The 24031-nt window shown below is 42.5% G+C and overlaps 1 protein-coding gene across 2 annotated transcripts in view; it reads left to right on the forward strand.

Moving 5' to 3' along the window:
* The window catches only part of tyms (thymidylate synthetase), a 58842-nt gene that overhangs the window by 24725 nt on the left and 10086 nt on the right, over positions 1 to 24031 (forward strand). Inside the window, exons 1-5 of one of the 2 annotated variants that reach the window (XM_072255839.1) lie at positions 5297 to 5535; positions 14302 to 14375; positions 19263 to 19437; positions 19554 to 19655; positions 21894 to 22069. In XM_072255839.1, the coding sequence (XP_072111940.1) occupies positions 5394 to 5535; positions 14302 to 14375; positions 19263 to 19437; positions 19554 to 19655; positions 21894 to 22069 (669 nt within the window). In that variant the 5' untranslated portion in view covers positions 5297 to 5393. Of the gene's footprint in view, positions 1 to 5296; positions 5536 to 14301; positions 14376 to 19262; positions 19438 to 19553; positions 19656 to 21893; positions 22070 to 24031 lie in introns of those variants that run through there. The other variant, XM_072255845.1, reaches the window with a different exon arrangement.

A 24031-nucleotide genomic window follows, 5' to 3' on the forward strand; every position in this document is an offset into this window, starting at 1 on the left:
AAGCACCCAACCACAGTCCGACTCTCAGCCTGTCCGAAAACTTTGAGCCTCTGACCAGCCCTCCGACACCGAGCACTAAGCACCATCTCTGCCGAGCGCTTCAACCCCATCCCCAGCCGCCAGCAACAGGCAAAGCCGAGGATTTGGGGCCTTCCCTCCAGAGGTTCTCGATTGCACAGTAGCAGTGGCAGCGAACCAGGCATTTCAGAAGTTTCTCCAGATGTTCCTCTGTGCTTCTCACATCCGTCTCCATCAAATCAGGATTGTGCATGGCCCCTATTTAACAAATATGATATCATTTCACCGGAGAGGCCATGCGCGCTGCGTCACGCTGCCATCTTCTCCTCCCTCGACTCCCTCGAAAGAGAAAGAAGCTTTAGAATTATACTTTCCAGAGCCACTAGAATGCCATGTTCAGCTATCAATCAAACTAAAAGGTGAGGTTGTGGCAAATCCGATAGTTTAATTTTCAAATCATCAAGTCTTACACTATAAGACCATAAGATATAGGAGCAAATTAGACCTTTTGGCCTGTCGAGTTTTCTCTGCCATTTCATCATGGTTGATCCATTTTTCCTCTCAGCCTCAATTTCCTGCCTTCCTCCCATATCCTTTCATGCCCTGACCAATCAAGAATCTATCAAGCTCTGCCTAAATAAAGACTTGGTCTCCATAGTGGCCTGTGGCAAAGAATTCCACAGATTCACCACTCTCTGGCTAAAGAAGTTCTTCCTCATCTCTGTTGTTAAAAGGATGCCTCTCTATTTGGAGGCTGTGTCCTCTGGTCTTGCACTCTCCCACCACTGGAAACGTCCTTTCCACATCCACTCTATCAAGTCCTTTCAGAATTTGATAGGTTTCAATGATATCACCCTTCGTTCTTCTGAATTCTAGTGAATACAGGCCCAGAGCCATTGAACACTCTTCATATGACAAACCGTTCAATTCTGGAATCATTTTCATGAACCTCCTTTGAACCTTTTCCACCTTCAGCACATCCTTTCTAAGGTAAGAGGCCCAAAACTGGCATAATACTCCAGATGAGGCCTCACGAGTGCTTTAGAAAGTCTTAACATTACATCCTGCTTTTATATTCTAATCCTCTTGTAATGACTGTCAACATTGCATTTGCCTTCCTCACCACAGATTCACCTGCAAATTAACCTTCAGGGAATCCTGCACATGGACTCCCAAGTCCCTTTGCACCTCTGTTTTCTTTTGTATTTTCTCTCCATTTTGAAAATAGTTACCCTTTTCATTTCTTCTACCAAGCAGCATGACCATATACTTCCCAACACTACATTCCATCTGCCACTTCTTTACCCATTCTCTGTCTAAGTCCTTCTGTGGCTTCTCTACTTCCTGAAAACTACCTGCCCCTCCACCTATCTTTATATCATCTGCAAACTTTGCAACAAATCCATCAATTCCAACATCCAAATCATTGACATATACCATAAAAAGAATCGATCCCAATACAGACCCCTGTGGAACATCACTAGTTACTGGCAGCAAGTTAGAAAAGACTCTTTTATTCCCACTCTTTGCCTCCTGTCAACCAGCCACTACTTTATCCATACTAGAATCTTTCTTGTAATACCATGGGCTCGTAGCTTGTGACGCAGCCTCACGTGTGGCACCTTGTCAAAGGGCTTCTGAAAGTTCAAGTACACAACATCAGCTGATTTTCCTTTGTCTATTCTGCTTGTTACTTTTTCAAAGAATTCCAACAGGTTTGTCAAGCAAGATTTTCCCTTGAGGAAACCATACTGAATACGGCCTATTTTATCATGTGCCTTCAAGGTACTCTAATCGACTCCAATATCTTCCCAACCAGTGAGGTCAAACTAACCAGCCTATTGTTTTCTTTCTTCTGCTGCTCTCCCTTCTTGAGGAGTGGAGTGACACTTGCAATTTTCCAGTCTTCTGGAACCATTTTGAAATTTAGTGATTCTTGAAAGGTATATCTGAAGAAACTTTTGATATCCTCTTTAATATTATTGGCTAGCTTACTTTCATATTCCATCTTTACCTTCTTAATGACTTTTTAGTTGCCCTCTGTTAGTTTTTAAAAGCTTCCAATCCTCTAACTTCCCACTAATGTTTGTTCTCTTGTTCTTGAGTTAAAACTGCCATCTTGTATTTCTTGTTGACATACAGGGTAAATTGTCTACCTGTATCAAGGATTTTTAATACAGGTGCAGTACACAATGTCATCTTTAAAGTTTGAAACACTTTCAGTATATTTTCGATAAGAATCACGGGATCATCTGAATAATTACTACCCTTCAGCAGATTGTTGAGCGGTTAAGCAATAGTTGATGGATCTGCCACCATCTTGTCACTACATGGATCAACAGTGGTTTCATCTTCAGTCCTATGGTAACTTTGCTCCCTTGTTCTTTATTGGAGGAAGCTGTGACATAGCTGTCAATCTTAATACTTCATCACTGTCATTTTCACTTGAGTTACGAGAGTCAGATGTAGAGTCCATGTCATGTCCATCCTGTAATTCTTCAGAGTTCAGACGGTGTTGTCTTGGAGGACTGTCTGATGTAGACCGTATGCTCCAGAGTTCAAATGGTAGCACTGTACAGGAAGTTGGTTCAATGTGAACTTTAGTTCCTCAGGCATGGCTTACAAAGTACAGTAGGTGTTTCCCAGGGTGAAACACCAGTAATAGTGTCACTCAAAGTGTCACTAGCAGGACTGTCCACTTGAAGTGTCGGCTGCACTTTCCCATTTTGTTTTAGTTTGCTTTGAAACTTCAAACAATGCACATTGACTGAATTACAATGTTCTTCTGCTTGTTCAGTTAATGCGAAGATTTGCTCTTTACACTTTTTACTGTCTCTATCATGCTGCTTTTGTAGTTTATCGCACATTTTGCATTTCTTTCAATGGTAAAACACTTTACTTCTCCCGTTAACTCTTTCAATCTCTCATATATTCAATCAAACCGACAACATGGTATTATTACTAAACCAGTAGCAGCTATTTCCAAGAACTTAATATAGGACCTTTTGTTCTTCATAAACTTCGCATTGTTGGTATGTCTTGTCTGGACTTTTTTATTCACTTTATCAGACTGAGATGTTTTATTCAGGTTCGTAGTAAGTTTCACAACTTTGGCCATTGATTCAATTTGATCTTAATTTGTATGTAGTTTTATCACTTTGAGATTGCGAAATATTAAGATTGTAACCAAATAGCACAGCAAATAGATTGTTCCAGCAAACAAAGAGATCACAGGCAAATAGATTACCACCAAATAGATTGTACAAGCACTATTTTCACCAGGTACCAAAAACAGATTACAGTGCAACAACAATAGATTGGAATCAAAGAGCTTAGGACCAAATAGATTGTAACCAATATTTTCACAGATGTTTTTCTTTTCAAATAGCAACACAGCAGTCCTCAATTCTGATTTCCATCTGATATTTGAAGCCAGGACTTTTTGTCTTAGGCATCAAAGGAACAGAGGAAGTTCTTACCCCTTTTGTTGCACGCTCAAAATTCCCTCTTTTGTCTTCGATTGGAACAAATTTAAAGCTTCAGAATATCCTGCCGACTATGCCAAAAATTGTTGGATTCTGGTGTTTAAATCCAAGGTTATTTTAGATGTCAGGAACCGAGCAGAAATGTGTTGCTTAACAATTATTTTATTAAGAGTTGATAGAACAAAGAGAACAGGAACAGAACAGTAACAGGGAGTCTTCCTACTTGAAGGGAGGATCTAAAGAAAAGTAAGATGGTGCCTAGCACAAAATATCTACTTTATACCATACAGATAAGGAAATGTCCATTCTACTCTACAGATAATAATAATCCAATTAGAAAATAGTTATTCAAGACTGCAGCAAAAACTTAACCAATGAGAAAATACCAGCCTCTGAATGAAAGATGAAGAAGCTTTAGAATTATATTTTGTATAGCCAGACTAAACTGTTATGTATATAAAGGCTACTTAAAGTATAAGCAGATAATTAATTATTAAACTGCAAAGAATATGACAATTACAATTAAACAGTCAGATCCAATACTCCCTACCTCAGTTTCCCTTTTCAACCCATTTCAAGCTTCGTTTTAACTCTGTTAAAAGCCATTAATTTAATGAATTCAAGAAACATTTAATTAATTTTTCCACAAATGCCATCTGACCTGCAAAGTGTTTCCAGCACTTTTCTACTTTTATTTGAGATGTTTATGTACTTGACATTTTTTTGATTTTCCTGTTTTATTTGCTCTTTCTAATAGCTGGATACCCTGGAACAATTCTGATTTCCATTCTGTTTTTGAACCAACTCATACATCCCTACTCAATACAGCTTACTAACTCAACTTGATCACACTGCACTAAAGTGGCCTTTATTTTTATTGTTCATACTGTGTTCTATCTTGTAATTTATGTTTTCTTTGTGAACTCTGCTTGTATGATGCTACATCCCTGTGATGCTGCTGAGTCATACGCAGACATCCCACCCTACAAACACTCATTTTAGGGAGATAGCAGCCCCTTCCCCCGCAAACCCCTGTCGACCTCCAAGGGTGTATGTAATAGTTTGTTTAGTGATTTTGTCTAATCTGTAAACCAAGTTGGGTATATGCAGAAAATGTGACATTAAAATATGTACGTATATTATATTATACTATATTACCATGTTTATTCTATTACAACTTTTAGCAAGTCTATAGGGAGTTTGGCGTCATCACGTAGGATATCAATAGAGTAGCTCCTTAGCAGCTAGCCAGCTAGTTTAAGTAACGTTAGCTACACTAATAAATGAATGACACCTGTTAAACTCACTTCAACATGCTGTTTACATTTTAACCCACCATGGGCAATAAAAAAGTCACAGTTGCAAACAGTGCAGCGAGCAACACTGTCATTATTTTTGAGGTCGACTGTAAAGCCCGCCCACAGAGAAAACTGATTGGTCTCTCTTGGTGCTAAGTAGACCTATCAGGATGCTGGCTCTCACTCTCCCGCTCCCTCTCAAAAAAATCGATTTGCGGGATATTGTATTTAATTTCAGGGCATCAGGGTGCCGGAGGGAGGGGAGGGGAGGGGAGGGGAGGGGTAACCCGGCCGGAGGGAGGGGAGGGGTAACCCGGCCGGAGGGAGGGAGGGAAGGGGCGGGCGGTGGCCGAGGATTGGAGCGGTAACCCGGCCGGAGGGAGGGAGGGAGGGAGGGAGGGAGGGAGGGAAGGGGCGGGCGGTGGCCGAGGATTGGAGCGGTAACCCGGCCGGAGGGAGGGAAGGGGCGGGCGGTAGCAGATGATTGGACCCCGCCAGAAGTAAGGCGAAGAAGCGCGCGTTTCATTCCTGCAAGAGAGCGGTACAGAGGAAAAGTCGCGGCGTTAAGCGTTTGGAGTGAGACAGCATTGACATGGAAATGCAGGAATTGAGTAATGAGCGCCAGTACTTGCAGCATGTCAAATATATTCTCGAAAGAGGTGTACACAAAGAAGACCGGACTGGCACTGGCACTCTCTCAGTCTTTGGGCTGCAGGCGAGATACAGTCTGAGGGGTAAGTGGTCTGGGATGTATTAGCTTCGTCAGTTGTGCTTTTTATATTCTGGGGAACCAATATCCTGGCCGCGAGGTTTGCTAATGCTACTCGGGAGTTTAAACTAGTTTTGTAGGGGGCTGGAAACCGAAAATCCAGGTCAGTAAGGAAAGGATCGAACCAGAAGGTAGATGCTAGGGAAGGCTTTGAAAAGCAAAATCGAAATAACAGGTATGATGGGTATGATAGTTTGAAGTCTGTATATTTTAATGGTAGGAGAATTATGGGTAAGGGTAATGAATTTGGAGCGTGGATCAGTGCATGAAAGCAGACATCCCACCCTGCAAAAACTCGGAGCACCACTACCCCCGCCCCCCTCCCCCCGTATTTCCTTGTTGAGTATTTTGTTGGCAGTCTCAATGCGAATAGCTAAATGCTAATGCAAGTAGCTTTTCTATTTCTTTTGCAAACTTTCCTTGTACAAAGTTTCCCCCGCCATCCGAAGGTAGAGCATTCCAATGAAACGGTTCGTAAGCCGGAATGTCGTAAAGCGAAGAAGCAATTACCATTTATTTATATGGGAAAAATTTGTGAGCGTTTGCAGACCCAAAAATAACCTACCAAATCATGCCAAATAACACATAAAACCTAAAATAACAGTAACATATAGTAAAAGCAGGAATGATATGATGAATACACATCCTATATAAAGTAGAAATACTTTTCCACTATCATTGCCGCACTGTTCTCCGTAGTGAAAACCTCGCGCAAGCACTCTTCAGTAACCTTTAAGCTATGAAGCTGCCAAATCATACCAAATAACGTAAAAATACACAGCTAATATAAAGTAGAAATAATGTATGTACAGTGTAGTATCACTTACTGGAATTGGGAAGACATCGAGCACACTGATGATGGTGTGTTAGGCTGAGTTGCCGGAAGTTGGGGTGGTGCAGTGGTCTCCACCCTCCGGGCAGTGAACCGATACCGATCTGCAAAGAATGCAGTGGTACAGCAGTGGCTGGGACGCACCCAGCACCCAGACAGCCATTCTTGTCTGGTGTGTGGTGTCAGGATTGGTCTCCTTTCGGATTAACCGAGTCATGATATGAACGTTCCTGACTTGACCCTTTTTTGTTTTTACGAGCCCAAGTGGCTAGGTCGACGCTCAACCCGGCATAGATGGAAAGCGTGCTCGGGGGGTGGCCCAACTTGGATTCGAACTCGGGAGCCTTCGCTCTGGAGTCCGGCGCTGATGCCATTGCACTACCAGCCGGCCTGATAGGTCTACTTACATAGAATAGTACAGCACAGTACAGGCCCATCGGCCTACAATGTTATGCTAACCCTCAAACCCTGCCTCCCATATAAGCCCCCAACTTAAATTCCTCCATATACCTGTCCAGTAGTCTCTTAAACTTCACTACTGTATCTACCTCCACCCATGATAACAACCCTGTTATTTTTGCACCTTTCCAAAATCTGCCTCCCAATCTGCTGCTCTGTATCTCTGCTGCTACCAGGGGGCCTATAGAATACCCCCAGTAGAGTAACTGCTCCCTTCCTGTTCCTGACTTCCACCCATACTGACTGAAAAGAGCATCCTGCTACATTACCCACCCTTTCTGTAGCTGTAATAGTATCCCTGACCAGTAATGCCACCCCTCCTCCCCTTTTTCCGCCCTCTCTATCCCTTTTAAAGCACTGAAATCCAGGAATATTGAGAATCCTTTCCTGCCCTGGTGCCAGCCAAGTTTCTGTAATAGCCACTACATCATAATTCCATGTATGTATCCAAGCTCTCAGTTCATCACCTTTGTTCCTGATGCTTCTTGCATTGAGGTACACACATTTCAGCCCTTCTACCTTACTGTCTTTACACCGTTTATTCTGCTTCTCTTCCTCAAAACCCCTCTATATGTTGGATCTGGCTTTACTCCATGCACTTCTTTCACTGCTCTATCGCTCTGGGTCCCATCCCCCTTGCAAATTAGTTTAAACCCTCTTGAACCATGCTAGCAAACCTACCTGCAAGGATATTGCTCCCCCTCGAGTTCAGGTGCAGGCCATCCAATCTGTACAGGTCCCACCTTCCCCAGAAGAGATCCCAGTGATCCAAAAATCTAAAACCCTGCTCCCTGCACCAACTCCTCAGCCACGCATTCAACTGCCGTCTCGTCCAGTTCTTACCATCATTGTCACGTAGCACTGGCAGCAATCCTGAGAACGTCACCCTTGAGGTCCTGTTCTTCAGCCTTCTGCCTAGTTCCCGAAACTCACACTTCAGGACCTCATCCCTCTTCCTGCCTATGTCGTTGGTCCCAACATGTATCACGGCTTCTGGTTGCTTTCCCTCTCATACCAGAATGGCGTGCACCCGGTCAGAGGCATCCCGGACCCTGGCACCCGGGAGGCAACAAACCATGCGGGTGTCCTTCTCGCGTCCACAAAATCTCCTGTCTGTCCCCTGACTATAGAGTCTCCAATGACGACAGCTCTCCTCTTCTCCGTCCCACCCTTCTGCACCACAGGGTCAGACTCAGTGCCGGAGGCCCTGCCACCGTGGCTCACACCTGGTAAGTTGTCCCCACCAACTGTATCCAGGACGGTAAACTTATCATTCAGGGGAATGGCTACAGGGGTGCTCTGCGCTACCTGTCTGCTCACCTTCGCTTTCCCCCCTCTGACTGTCACCCAACGACATGCTTCCGACAGCCTAGGTGTGACTACCTCCCTGTAGCTCTCATCTATGACTGCCTCATGCTCCCTTATGAGTCAAAGGTCATCCAGCTGCTGCTTCAGATTCCTTACACGGTCTTCCAGATCGCCCAGCCGTATGCACTTCTGGCAGATGTGACTCTGCGGGAGAGGGGCGTTCCCCCAAGACTGCCACATCTCACATGAGAGGCACATCACCATCTCAGGAGGCATTGTAAAGACTAACTGCGAGCAAGCTTGTCCTCCGCCTCTTCTCGTCGAAGCCTCTCGAGTCAAAGCCTCAAAGCTCCCCTCCTTCACTGGCCCAGTCACTCACTGGCTACTTTCCACAGGCCGCTTCGCTTGAGCTTTCCCTCTATTGATCTGTTTGAGCTTTTCAAAATGCTTGGTCACCTAACCTCGACTGCCCAATCAGCTGCTTTCTGCTGAGTCTGAGCTATTCAAATCTTGATTGTCTAATCAATGGCTTTCTGCTGATCTATTCAAATCTTGATTGACTAGGTTGCACAGACCAACTGCCAAAACTGCCAGAATCTCTCGAGTCAAAGCCTCAAAGCTCCACTCCTTCACAGGCCCACTCACTCTCTTAGCACAAAGAGAGACCAATCAGGATTCTCTTCCTCCCCCCCTCCCCCCTCCCCCCCCCCCCCGACTACAGCTCAGCATTTAATGCCATCATTCCCACAATCCTGATTGAGAAGTTGCAGAATCTGGGCCTCTGTACCTCCCTCTGCAATTGAATCCTCAACTTCCTAACCAGAAGACCACAATCTGTGTGGATTGGTGATAATGTATCCCCCTTGGTGATGATCTACACTGGCACACCTTGGGTGTGTGCTTAGCCAGCTGCTCTACTGTCTATATACACATGACTGTGTGGCTAGGCATAGCTTAAGTGCCATCTATAAATTTGCTGATGATAGAACCATTGTTGGTAGAATCTCAGGTGGTGACAAGAGGGCGTACAGGAGTGAGATATGCAAACTAGTGGAGTGGTGCTGCAGCAGTAACCTGGCACTCAACGTCAGTAAGAAAGAGCTGATTGTGGACTTCCAGAAGAGTAAGCTGAAGAAACACAATCCTCACAGAGGGATCAGAAGTGGAGAGAGTGAGCAGTTTCAAGTTCCTGGCTGTCAAGATCTCTGAGGATCTAACCTGGCCCCAACATATCGATGTAGTTATAAAGAAGGCAAGACAGTGGCTATAATTCATTAGGAGTTTGAAGAGATTTGGCATGTCAACAAATACACTCAAAAACTTCTATAGATGTACCATGGAGAGCATTCTGACAGGCTGCATCACTGTCTGGTATGGGGTTGGGGTGGGGGGCTACTGCACAGGACCGAAAGAAGCTGCAGAGGATTGTAAATCTAGTTGGCTCCATCTTGGGTACTATCCTACAAAGTACCCAGGACATCTTCAGGGAGCGGTGACTCAGAAAGGCAGTGTCCATTATTAAGGACCTCCAGCACCCAGGGCATGCCTTTTTGTCACTGTTACCATCAGGTAGGAGGTACAGAAGCCTGAAGGCACACACTCAGCGATTCAGAAACAGCTTCTTCCCTCTGCCATCCGATTCCTAAATGGACATTGAACCCTTGAACACTACCTCACTTTTTTTACTAAACAGTATTTCTGTTTTTTGCACTTTTGAATTCTACATTCCATTCCCATTCTAACATGTCTATCCACGGCCTCCTCTACTGTAAAGATGAAGCCACACTCAGGTTGGAAGAACAACACCTTATATTCCGTCTGGGTAGCCTCCAACCTGATGGCATGAACTTTGACTTCTCTAACTTCCGCTAATGCCCCACCTCCCCCTCATACCCCATCTGTTTTTTATTTTTATACACACATTCTTTCTCTCACTCTCCTTTTTCTCCCTCTGTCACTCTGAATATACCCCTTGCCCATCCTCTGGGTTCCCCCCCACTTTTCTTTCTTCCCAGACCTCCTGTCCCATGATCCTCTTGTATCCCTTTTGCCAATCACCTGTCCAGCTCTTGGCTCCATCCCTCCCCCTCCTGTCTTCTGTCATTTTGGATCTCCCCCTCCCCCTCCCACTTTCAAATCTCTTACTCACTCTTCCTTCAGTTAGTCCTGACGAAGGGTCTCGGCCTGAAACGTTGACTGTACCTCTTCCTAGAGATGCTGCCTGGCCTGCTGCGTTCACCAGCAACTTTAATGTGTGTTCCTTGAATTTCCAGCATCTGCAGAATTCCTGTTGTATACGTATACCTTAATTGGTTTACTTATTTATTATTTTTTTTTCTCTTCTATATTATGTATTGCATTGAACTGCTGCTACTAAGTTAACAAATTTCACGTCACATGCTGGAGATAATGAACCTAATTCTGAAGAGGGGTAAGAATGGGTGATTAATGTAGCAGGTTTTCAAAGTTTGAGAAATGATGGAGGAGGTAAAAGAGGGGGTGGAGTTGCACTACTAGTCAGGGACAAAAACACAGCTGTGCTCAGGGGAAGGAGACGTAATGGAGGGGTCAGGCTCTGAGTCCATGTGGGTGGAACCCAGGAATAGGAAGGGTGCAGTCACACTGATGGGATTGTATAGCAGACCACCCCTGCCCCCCCCCCCCCCCAACAGCCACTGGGACATTGAGGAACAGATATGTAATCAGATTAAGGAAATGTGTAAAAAGGGTTGTTTTCATGGGGGATTTCAACTTCCCTAATATAAACTGGGACCATCTTGGTGCAGGGGCAGAATTTGCTAAGTATATTCAGGAAGGTTTCTTAAATCAATATGTGGATGGTCCAGTGTGAGAAGAAACCATACCGGACCTGGCCAGGTGACTGACCTTTCAGTGGATGAACAGTCAGGGAACAGTGACCACAACTCCTTCACTTTCAGGCTAGCTATCGATATGGATAGGTGTAGCCCTTGTGGGGAGTTTTAAATTGGAATGGGGCAGATTAGGAGGGCATTAGGGAGGAACTAAACAGTGCTAATTGGGATTACATTTTTTCTGGCTAGTCCACATCAGACATGTGGAGGGTGTTTAAAGATCAATTGCATATAGTGCAGGAAAGGTATGTTCCTATTAGAAGGAAGGACTGGGATGGAAAGATAGGAGAACCTTGGATGTCCAGAGAGAAAATGAATTTAGTCAAGAAGAAAAAGGAAAAGTACGTGAAGCTTCAGAAGTCAGGATCAAACAGAGCACATAAGGAGTGTAAAGAAAACAGAAAAGAACTGAAGAAGGGGATTAGGAAAACCGGGAGGGTCCATGAAAAATCCTTGGCAAGTAGGATTAAGGTGAATCTCAAGGCATTCTATACATACAATCAGAGGATAACTAGGAAGAGGGTGGGACTACTCAAGGATAAAATGGGTAACATTTGCTTGGATGCGGAGAATGAGTGAGGTACTTAATGAGCACTTTGCTTCAGTATTTACCAAGGAAAAGGATATGGAGGACCAGGAAATCAGTGCTGCATGTATAAATATGTTAGGGCATTTAGAAGTCGAGGAGGAGGTTGTGTTGGCCTTCCTAATGAGTATCAAGGTGGACAAGTCCCCAGGGCCTGATGGGATTTACGCCAGGTTATTGAAAGAAACCAGGGCGGAGATTGCTGGGTCCTTGACTAGTATCCTCTCTGGGCACAGAGACTTAATAGAGTTTCTTGACAAAGTGACGAGAGAGTTTGATGAGGATGGGGCAGTGGATGTTGTCAACATGGATTTTAGTAAGGTGTCTGACAAAGTTCCTCATGGGAGGCTAATCCAAAAGATTAAAATGCATGAGATCCATAGCAAATTAACTAGATTCAGAACTGGCTTGCACATAGCAGGCAGAGGGTAGTGGTTGAAAGGACTTATTCAAGCTGGATGTCTGTAATTGGTGGAGTTCTGCAGTGATGTGTTGGGACCTCTGTTGTTTGTAACGTATATAAACGACCTGGATGAAAATGTAGATGGGAGTTGATAAGGGTTGATAAGTATGTGGATGATACCAAGATTGGTGGAGTTGTGGACAGTGTAGAAGACTGGCAAAGAATACAGCACAACATGGATCGGTTGCAGATATGGGCTGGGAAATGGCGGGTGGAGTTCAACCCAGATAAATATGAGGTGTCGCACCTCAGTAGGGCAAATGCAATGAGAAAGTATACTGTTAAGAGCAAGGTTGATAGGTTGATTAATGAGGCTTATGGAATGCTTGCTTGTGCTAGTCGAGGCATTGAGTTCAAAAGTCAGGAAGTTATGTTGCAGTTTATGAAACTAGTTAGGCCACATCTGGAGTATTGTGTACAGCTCTTGTCGCCTCACTATAGGAAGGTTGTTGAAGCTTTGGAGAGGGTACAGAAGAGGTTTACCAGGATGCTGCCTGGTTTAGAGGGCTGGACAAACTTGTGCTGTTTTCTCTGGAGAGGGTACAGAAGAGGTTTACCAGGATGCTGCCTGGTTTAGAGGGCTGGACGAACTTGTGTTGTTTTCTCTGGAGCATTGGAGGCTGAGGGGAGATCTGTTAGAGGTTTGCAAGATTATGAGAGGCATAGCTAGAGTGGGCAGAATATCTGCTTCCCAGAGTAGAAATACCAGGGGGCATACATTGAAGGTGAGAAGGGGTAGTAAGTTGTTTTTTTTGTTTTTACTCAGTGTTTGGGTGTTTTTGATCTGCTTTTTAGCTGGTTTGGCACAATGTTGTGGGCCAAATGGCCTGTTTGTGTGCTGTACTGTTCTATAATCTATGTTTAACTGTTTAAATTTTTTAAGAAGACTAAAGAAATGCCTCCTTAGGAGTTTACAAAGATTTGGTATGACATCTAAAACTTTGATAATCTTCTATAGATGTGTGATGGAGTGTATATTGACCGGCTGCGTCACAGCCTGGTATGGAAACACCAATGCCCTTGATGGAAAATCCTACGAAAAGTACCCCTGTCCATTAGGTGTAAAGCCCTCCCCACCACTGAGCATGTCTACGTGATGTGTTGTAGGAAAGCAGCATCCACTACCCAGGTCATGCTCTCTTCTCACTGCTGCCATCAGGAAGAAGGTACAGGTGCCTCAGGACTCACACTAGCAAGTTCAGGAACAGTTATAATCCCTCAACTACATCATCAGGCTATTGAATCAAAGGGGATAACTATACTTGCCTCAACAATGAAATGTTCCCACAACCTATAGATTCACTTTCAAGGACTCTTCATCTCATGTTCTCAATATTTATGGCTTTCTTATTTATTATTAGTATTTCTTTTTGTATTTGCAGTTTGTTGTCTTTTGCACACTGGTTGAATGCCCAAGTTGGTGCAGTCAAGAATGGTGTTCTTTGAGAAATCTTAAGTACAAATTTTCCTTTTACTCCAGCCAGTGAATTGTATTGGACTGTAGTTCCACAAGAAACAGCCGTGTATTACTATATGCAAGTGAAATTTATTTGCGACTGAGTTCTTGTGGTGTGCCTCTAGGCTGTTCTGAGAGCAGAATTTGGTAAATCCTGACCCTATTAATCTGCAAGTAATAAGTTTGGAGTTTTGGGTAAATTTATTTTTGTCCTTTCTTTCCTTGCTTCTGGGCCAGAAGACCCAGTGTAAAGGTGATGGCCTATTTTGGTGCCAACTGGAGATCAAATTTTAAGAAAGTAGAAGAAGAGCAGGACCTCCTCTGCTATTCAATAAGATTGTGACTGATCAGAGCCTGGATAAAGCTCCAATTTTTTTGCTTGTTTCTCTTAATCCTCAATCCAAATACAAAAATTGTGTGCTGTTTGTAATTCTCCCTATACTGATATGAATGCTTTGAGTAATTAGCTCTTTATCACACTTTGCTAGAACTGTTGATGAAATGAATTATGTATGTTTAGGCTCAAGCATATAAAGTATATTTTCTTAAGCCTTAAATATTTGCAGCGTAAAAATGGTCTGCCCTTGCTGCTGGGTTATTTTTTTTTCCTTTTTGTGGAATAGAGCATTTTTCTTTCTGGGCTTTTATTAATTAGGTGATATGGAAATGTATTTGCTATTTCAATCTAGGTCAATGAAATTCACTCACATGATCCTCAGTGCTCTAATAAAGTTACAAATATTTTGTCTTTCAGATTCTTTCCCCCTGCTTACTACTAAACGAGTATTCTGGAAAGGAATTCTACAAGAGCTGTTGTGGTTCATCAAAGTAAGTATTATGGTTTTGTCTAAGGATCTTAGAAATTTTGTGATAATTTTAGTAGTATCATTTTCTTGTAATAGTCTCTAATTGGTTAGGTTTATCAAAACAATATGTGTTCAAGGCCATCTTCAATCTCGCACTGCTGCAGCCTGTGGTTCCCATCTGCTTCAAAAGGATGACAATTATATTAGTGCCCAGGCTGAGCTGCGTTTACGAATATCATTTGCTTGCATTCATATCTGCTGTGATGAATTGCATTGGGAGGTTGGTCAAGGCCAGTATCAACTCCTGGCTAACCAAGGACCTGGACTCACTATAATTTGTATATCACCACAATAGGTCTGTCATGCATGCAAACTCACTGGCTCTCCACTCATCCTTGGATCACCTGGACAGTAGCAATATATATGTCAGGCTGCTGTTTAATGATTACAGCTCAGTGTTCAACACCACCATATCTTTAGTACTAATCAACAAGCTCCAAAACGTGGGCTTCTGTGCCTCCCTCTGCAACTGGATCCTTGACTTTTGTCATCGGGAGACCACAGCCAGTGCGATTCGTAAATAACATCTGTTCCTCTCTGACAATCAACACTGGCGCACCTCAAGGATGCGTGCTTAGCCCACTGCTCTACTCTCTCTACACCTATGACTGTGTGGCCAGGCACAGTTCAAACACCATCTATAAATTTGTTGATGACATAACTATTGTTGACAGAATTTCAGGTGGTGATGGGGTTGTTCATTTAGTGAGATAGATTAGTTGACTGAATGATGTCATAACAACAACCTTGCACTCAGTGCCATTTGGACCAAAGAATTGATTGTGGACTTCAGGGAAGGGAAGTCAAAGGAACACACACCAGTCTTCGTGGAGGGATTAACAATGGAAAGGTTGAACAGTTTTAAGTTTTGGGATGTCAACATTTGAAGATCTATCCTGGGCCCAATATATTGATGCAATTACGAAGAAGGCATGACAGTAGGTATATTTCATAAGGAGCTTGAGGAGATTTGGTATGTCACCAAGGACAAGCACATTTTTACAGATGTGCCGTGGAGAGTATTCTGATTGGCTGCATCATCATCTGGTATGGAGGGGCCACTGCACAGGATCGGAAAAAGCCGCAGAAGGTTGTGAACTAAGCCAGCTCCATCGTGGGCACCAGCCTCCCCACCATCCAGAACACCTTCAAAAGGCGATGCCTCAAAAAGGTGGCACCGTCCTTAAGGACCTCCATCACCCAGAACATGCCCTCTTCTCATTGCCACTGTCAAAGGAAGGGGGCAGGAGTCTGAATGTACACATAGTTTTCAGAAACAATTACTACCCCTCTGCCATCAGATTTCTGAATGGACAATGAATCTGATGAAACCTCACTATTTCTTTTACTTTTTTTTAACTCCCTATTTAACTTATATAATTGTAATTTGTTTTTATTATGTACTGCTTTAGTACTGCTGCAGAACTACAAATTTCACACTATATGCCAGTGATATTCCAATTTATGAATTGGATGTATTTCTGAGTACTTTTGGATGTGGGAAGGAACTGGAGTACCTGCAGGATACCAAAGTCTGTGCTACTGTGAAGATTAAAATCTCAGATTTGTTTCTGAAGCCAAAACAGACCAGAAAGAGTGGATGGCAGGTGAAAAGAACTTGATGCAAATTAGTAAAATTGGAAATGAGGAAAATCTGCAGATGCTGGAAATCCGAGCAACACACACAAAATGTTGGAAGAACTCAGCAGGCCAGGCAGCATCAAGAGGAAAAGAAAGTCGATGTTTCAGGTACTTTTTTCCATAGATGCTGCCTGGCCTGTTGAGTTCCTCTAACATTTTGTGGGTGTTGCTTAGAAAAATTGGAACAGCTATATGTAAAGTGAGGGGGACAAGGTTGGCAAGGAGATCCTTGGAACTGCCCAGTGTACACATAGCAAAGGGATTAATGTGGATTTTACAACAGATGTGTAGAGGCAGGGGAAGGGTTGAACATCGTTACAAGAATCATGGTAAGGAAGCAGATTTATGGTCAGTATTTCATCTTCCACTGTTAAGCCAAAAAAATCTGATTCATTTTTGCCACAGCTCCCACAGAGAGGGAGTCAAACAGTGATTATGGAATGGAGTTTGTGGTAAGGCTCAAGGCAATGACTTCAGTCCTTTTAATATTTATTTCAATATATTTCTGTTCAGCCATTCCTGAATCAGACTAGAAAGTGATTAAATCGGTGGCACTCGGAGCCAATGAGGGAAATAGTGCTGGGAAGAGGTAGAAGAGGTGCCCCTGGTGTATGTGTATGTATTTTATTTACTGATTATGTTGTCAAGGAGTGTTGTGTAGCTGAGAAAGGGGAGGAGTAAAACATAGATCTTTGGGAAAACTCCTGAGGTTACTGGAGGAGTGAGAAAGTAAAACTGTTATTGTGGTCCCCTGTTGGTTGAGGTCAGCCATGGATGTTGCATCCTAGGTATCTCTGTTGTTGGTGCAGCGCTGTCTGTAGTTGAGGAGACCAATGCAAGGGTGGCAGTTTCTTTTGCAAAGGTTGCATCTGTAAGTGTTCTCAGCTCTGCTGGGGTTGCAGTGTTCCTTTCGACAGGCTTGTTTGTCTTCAGCCTCTTTCAGGAATTTTTCATGCCTGACTTAAGGTGTTGTTTCAAGATGTTTCTCTGCCTATTTCAGTGGCTCCCAGAACTCAAGTGTTGATGCCCATTGCATTCATGTCCCATTTGCAGACATTCGGTTGTCTTGCCTGAAGCCAACTCACCGTAGAGGATCTTTTGGACGTGATGGACATGGCCCAGCCAGCACAGCCTATGCTGTCTGAGCAGGGCCTACACAAGAGGGACCTTAAATGGAAAGTATGGAATCTTTTCTTCTGCTTAGAATAGTCTGTCCAGGTCTTGCTGCGGTAAGACAGTGTGCTGGTGACACTAGCATTGTACACTGCCACCTCATTTGCAGCCTTCCCAGTGTGCTTGTTGATTCAGAGTCCTTTGACATAAGCACTGCTGTCAAGCAAGGCTGTGTCTTTGCCCCAATGCTCTTTGGGAACTTCTTCACCCTTCTGAGGCACGTATTTGGCACTGCAACAGAGGGGATCTGCCTCCGCACTAGATCAGATGACAAGCTTTTTAACTTTGCCCACCCAAGAGCCAAAACCAAACTGCATGAGGCTATGATCAGACTCATGCTATTTGCTAATGATGCAGCAGTCGCAACCCACACACTGCAGCACCTCCAGAGCTAGAAGCACCGCTCTTCTCAGGCCTGCAAGGAAATTGGTCTATCGGCCTGAAAAAGACAAATGTCTTGGGATCACCCAGTCATTTCCGTTGAAAAATACCGAGTTATTAAAGTGGATAGCAGTTGAAATCAAACATCTGGATGGTTTTGAAGGAGGTCAGTATGATCAATTAGACCAAAGAGAGTGGAGAGGATGGGAATGATAAGAAGTGGTTATTGTTATTTATGATTTCATTTGTGAGTTGACATGGGCCATTTCAGTCCTGTAGCAGAATCCAGACTGGAGGAATTCTGTATGAATTTGTGAGAAAGAGTACCATAGACTTGTGTGGTAGTACGTTCAAAGACCTTAGATGCTCGATAGGGGTTTTAGTGTTTTTGAAGAGAGGTGGGATGGTAATTTTGATGAATAGGTGCACAGGACTTAATTTGGTATTATAGTTAATATTATTAAACATTATGATCTATAAAGGCAGCTGTATCATTGGTAATTTGGTAGGACTAATGTGGAGGAAATGGGATGAATTAGACCTCATCTAGACTTCATAGATGAGGTCTAATGCTAGAAATGCATGAGCGTTCAGGGCTGTAGCACGGAGTACCATTTTAAATTTTAAAAAAAAAACATTACTTGTGCAGTGCAAGACAGTTGGGGAGTTTGAAAATGTAATTGAGAATTACTTGTAGAAGAGTTTCTCTTCTGACAGCAGACAAAGTTTCAACTGGGTTTGGGAAGGACATACAAAAAAATGATTAGAAATGACTTTGCATTGTTATTTTTTTATTACATAATTCACAAAAATGTCAGAAGGTTTGGCTAATAGGATGATTCAGAAAATCATTTTTGAATTTTATATGGTAAAAGAATAAGTTAAGATGGAATTAAATTCAATGCAGAAAAGTCGCATTATAGAGGGAGAAGACCATAAAGGCCAACTGAGTGGAGAGTGGGAAATGAGACATTTTCTTAGATATCACACTTCCTTGTTTGTATGCAAGGGAAATAATAAAGTGCTTCATTCACTGGCAAAGTAGAGATCACAGGTAGTTGGTAAGGTGTGTCCTAAAGTATGATGAATTGCTAACCAAGGATGGTGGGGAAATAAGCCCAGAAGATGGCCCTCATCTAAAATATAAAGACCTCTAGTGCCCCTTTGAGTGTTTGTTTATCCTTGGTCCCTCGGGTGTTCATTGCTCATATATGAGCCAAAATTCTGGCATCTGACCATCAAGAACATTAAGGAAAGTCACATGCTCATTAAGCCAGAACCTTAAAATTGAGAAATGAACATGGGACCTTGCTACCTGTCTAGTGCATTAACTACTATACTATTTCAGATAACTGCAACAGTATTCTAAGGAACACTGGAACAGAAAGGAAATAGACTTGGAAATACAGAGGGAGTAGGACCCTGCTGATCAGCTACCAGTGATCCCCTTTGAAAAAATGTGTTTGTATTGTTTAGTCAAATCAAAACATGATCTGGAGTGGCTTAATAGTTCTAACTTTTAAATATTGTGTAATATTTGATCATTTAGGGGGTTAAAATTGCAAAATGGCCACTTGGAAAAATGTGAGAAGATAATGTAAGTATGTAATTAATCCCTTGTTTTACTCCCTTGACACTTTATTTCCTTTTTTAGGGTTCTACCAATTCCAGTGAGTTGTCCTCAAAAGGAGTTAAAATATGGGACGCCAACGGATCTCGGGAATTTTTAGACAGACAAGGATTCACATCCCGAGAGGAATGTGATTTGGGTCCAGTTTATGGCTTCCAGTGGAGGCACTTTGGGGCTGAATATAAGGACATGCATACAGGTAAGGAAGTATTATCCTCATAACTGAGACTGGTGTTTTTGTAGCATGACATTATTTGAAATTCACTTAACATTCTTGATTTTCTTTTTGTTCTCCTACCAACCTGATAATTGTAGATTATACTGGACAAGGAGTTGATCAGCTTCAGAATGTAATTGATATTATCAAAAATAATCCAGAGGATCGTAGGATCATACTCTGTGCATGGAACCCTAAAGGTAAAGAGAAATGCAAGCAGAGCTTCTGATGGATCAATCAATGATGTCTGTACTTTGGGACAATCCAGATATGAGTGCGGTGTCCTTTCAAGTCAACCTGCCTCTCTCTTTAACCACTAATGAAGTTCCCAAAGACAGGAAGGTCTCTACTGTGGTTCTGTTGTTTAAGAAACAAGGGCACGTCAGGAACACAGGATCATCAACCTGACATCAGCAGTGGAGAAGGAATTCTGAGGGACTGGATCTACCAGCAATTGGATAGGCAGAATCTGATTAGGAGGAGTTGGTCACAAAATACTGGAGGAACCCAGCAGGCCAGGCAGCATCTATAGAAAAGAGTCAACAGTCGACTGTTGACTCTTTTTCCAGAGATGCTGCCTGGCCTGCTGAGTTCCTCCAGCAGTGTGTTGCTTGGAGTTCCAGCATCTGCAGGTTTTCTCTTGTTTGTAGGAGGAATCGGTGTGGCTCTGTGCATGGAAAATCATGGTTGATTTTGGAGTTCTTTGAAGAAGTAACCAAAAAGGAATATGAGGGTAGGACAGTGGATGTTGTCTTTTTGGACTATAGTAAGGCCTTCTACAAGTCCCACATGATAGGTAGGTGTGAAAAGTTAGGTCTCATGGAATTCAGGGAGAATTAGTTTGGTGGATTCAAATTGGCTCGAAGATGGGAAGCAGGGGCTAGTAGCTGAAGGTTATTTCTCAGAATGGAGGCCAGTAACTAGTGGTGTGCCAGTGTTGGGATCTTTGTTATTTACATGAATGATTTGGATGCAAATGCACAAGGCTTGATCAGTAAGTTTGCAGATGACATGAGATTTGGAGGTGTGTTTGATAGATTATCTCAGATTCCAGGGAGATCTTGATCAGTTCGTTAAGTAGGCCAAGTAGTGACAAACGGGTTTCACTACAGACGCGTGTGAGGTGTTGTATTTTGGAAAGTCAAACCAGCATGGGATTTATAATGTGAACGGTGGGGCACTAGGGATTGTAAAGGAACAGAGGAATTTAGGAGTACAACTGTATAATTCATTGAAAGTGATGTTGCAAGTAGACAGAGTTGATGTTTTAAAAATGGGCATTTAGCACACCGGTTTTCATCAGTCAGGACGCTAACTATAGGAGCTGGGGCATTATGTTGAAGTTGTACAAATCATTGAGCCTACACTTGGAGTACTGTGTTCAGATTTGGTCACCTAGTTATAGAAAGTCATGTTAAACTGGAAATAGTACAGAAAAAAAAATTAAGATGATGTTGCCAGGACTAGAGAGCCTGAGTTGTAGGGAAAGCTTGGCCAGGCTAGGTACTTATTCCTTGCAATGGGAGAGAATAAAGGATGACTTTATAGAAATGTTTAAAATTATGAGAGGCATAGAAATGGAGGGGCAGGGCTGAAGTATATGACTGAACACAGGAAACTGACACCAGCTGGGCGGTCATTGTTGGCAGTTTGAACTTTTTGGCCTAAGGGCCTGTATCTTCCATATTGCTGTATGACTCACCACTTTCTTTCTTGCCATCAATTGTTCATGGTCACTCCTGAAGAATGAGCACCCTGGTTAGTTTGCCCAAGGATACCGTCAGTAGCAGGCAATCTTTTCAGTGAGGAAAAATTGGAAAACATTGGGGAACTGGTTAAGGCTCATTGGTAAAAAGAAATAGTAAAATCTGATGTCTCATTTAGTTGCAATCTAATTGGAGGCTTTTCCATGTTTCTCAGGGAGATGGCAAAATGCAAATAAAATTTGATCCGTTGCTAAGAATGTTAAAATAATGGAATGATTAAAAACCTGCTTTTAACTATTTAAATGAAATGGCAACTTGTAGCTTTCACAACAGTGGATGCTAGCTTGGAAGTACATAAGAGACCTTTGAGCAACTGCAGAATTTAAAGAGGTACTGGCAAATGCTCAAAGAAACATTTGCAAATGTTCATAGATCTACAGGACCCCTGGAGAAACCATAGAAATGTGGTTCTGCTTACTAGCTGTCTTTTGTGCTTAACTAGCTTCTGTGGAGCTGCCAAATGCAGTGAAGGTAGAGGTAAGGTGGTGCAGAATTGAAACATGGCATCTAAACTAGTGTATATGAGCTTCATTGGAAATGAGCACTGAAAATAAGACTCTAATATGATTTTCATGGAATATATACTTTAGTTTCAAACCAATTAATACATCTCAGATGAGTTTTTAAAGTAAATTTTGCATTTCTCCTAATGGTTAACTTTTCTTAATGCAGACCTTCCACAAATGGTGCTACCTCCTTGCCATGCTCTTTGCCAGTTCTACGTGGCCAATGGAGAGCTATCCAGTCAGCTGTATCAGAGATCAGGGGATATGGGTCTTGGTGTTCCATTCAATATTGCCAGCTATGCATTACTTACATATATGATTGCACACATCACTGGATTAAAGGTACTTGAAAATCATATCTTGAACACTAAAGATCTTTGTGCTGAATATTGCCTTTGAAGTGCCATCAGTTGCATAGACAGATGTGTATCAAAGTGCTTTAAACAGCAAGTAAGGTATATGATCACTGATTATGTTATGCCCATCAGAGTTTCTTTTTGATATCTCAACCAAATTGTAGCAAGTGGATGATGGAGCACTCCAAATTGCATGCTTTATCCATTCCTTTTGACTTTTATCAAACTGATACTAGGTGGCAGTGGATCTTTGAGTAAAAATGATGATGGTAACAAAGTTCAAATATTTTTTTCGCTGTAGTGTCATAATGGGCATGCCCTTTCATGGCTGGGTTTGGCTTTAAGTGCCAGTTAGACCATTGTTTGTGCATGTTTTTTAACACGTCAACTCGGTGGCAGCTGCGATCAGGGAACTCTTCACTACAAGAGAGAATTCTGTTCTAGCAGTGAATTATTTGATTTAATAACACAACTCTAAAAAGCATAAAAGGATTTTGTAGAGTCAACATGAGACTATTAAATGGAAATTGTACAACTAATCTGTCAACTCTGAGGAATTTTCTGACTAGAAAAGGAGGAACTATGGATACGGTGTATGTGGGTTTCTGGAAGGTTGACAGTAAGATGCCACACAGGAGGTTGTTTAAGAAGGGTACAGTGCATTGATTTGGAAGCACTGTACTGATATGGAGTGAGAAATGGTAATTGGACAGAAGCAATGGATCAGAACAAATAGATCGTCAAGCTATGATTGGTGGGATGTGGCAGGAAAGGGTATTTGAGTCCCACCTATTCACTATCTGAGAAGAGGAAATGTCATATTTCCATGTTTGCTGATGATACTAAACTTAGTAATTATGAGTACAGAGGACAATGTGAAGAACCTTACAGGGATGCGGACAAGCTGAGTGAGTAGATGAGGGGGTGTGCAAAGCAAAATGGGAGCTGAGGATAAATCAGATCTCCCCTTTTGTGCATATAACAAGGAAAATCAAAAACAGCATGAAAGCAAAAGAGAGGGCATATAATATGGCAAAAATTTAGTGGGAAGTTAGAGCATCAGGGAGCTCTTAAAAACTAATAGAGCGCAACAAAAAATGCTGTAAAGAAAGAAAAGATGAAATATGAAGGTAAGTTAGCCTACAATATCTAAGAAGATGCCAAAACTTTTTTTCAGATATATAAAAAGTAAAAGAGAGAAGAGAGTGGATTTGGGATCATTGGAAAATGATGCTAGAGAGGTACTAATGAGGGAACAAAGAAATGGCGGACAAACTTAAGTATCTTGTATCAGTCTTCACTGTGGAAGACACTAGCAGTATGCTGGAAGTTCAAGAGCGTCAGGGGGCAGAAGTGCGTGACATTGCCATTATGAGGGAGAAAGGAAATTATAGGCCAGTTAATCTGACCAGTGGTTAGGAAGATGTTAGAGTCGATTGTTAAGGATGTGGTTCAGGGTACTTGGAGGTGTATGATAAAATAGGCCAAAGTCAGCACAGTTTTCTGAAGAGGAAATCTTGCCTCACAAGTCTGTTGGAATCCTTTTGAGGAAATAACAAGCAGAATAGACAAAAGAGAGTCAGTGGATGTTGTTTACTTGGATTTTCAGAGGCCTTTGACAAGGTGACACACATGAGGCTGCTTAACAAGAGCCTAAGGTATCGCAGGAAAGTTAGAAGCAAGCATAGAAAATTGGCTGATTAGCAACAGGAGTTGAAATAAAGTTGGCCTATTCTGGTTGGATGCTGGTGACTAGTGATGTTCCGTAGGTGTCAGCATTGGGACCACTTTTCACGTTATAGGCCAACGATTTGGATGAGGCAATTGATGGCTCTGTGTCCCTAAGTTAGCAGGTGGTACAAAGCTAGGTGGAGGGACAGGTAGGAGGTTGAGGAAGCAGGGAGTCTGCAGAAAGACTCAAATTGTCAGAATGGGCAAAGAAGTGGTA

This window comes from Mobula birostris, chromosome 1 (assembly GCF_030028105.1).
Source record: "Mobula birostris isolate sMobBir1 chromosome 1, sMobBir1.hap1, whole genome shotgun sequence".
Taxonomy (NCBI): domain Eukaryota; kingdom Metazoa; phylum Chordata; class Chondrichthyes; order Myliobatiformes; family Myliobatidae; genus Mobula; species Mobula birostris.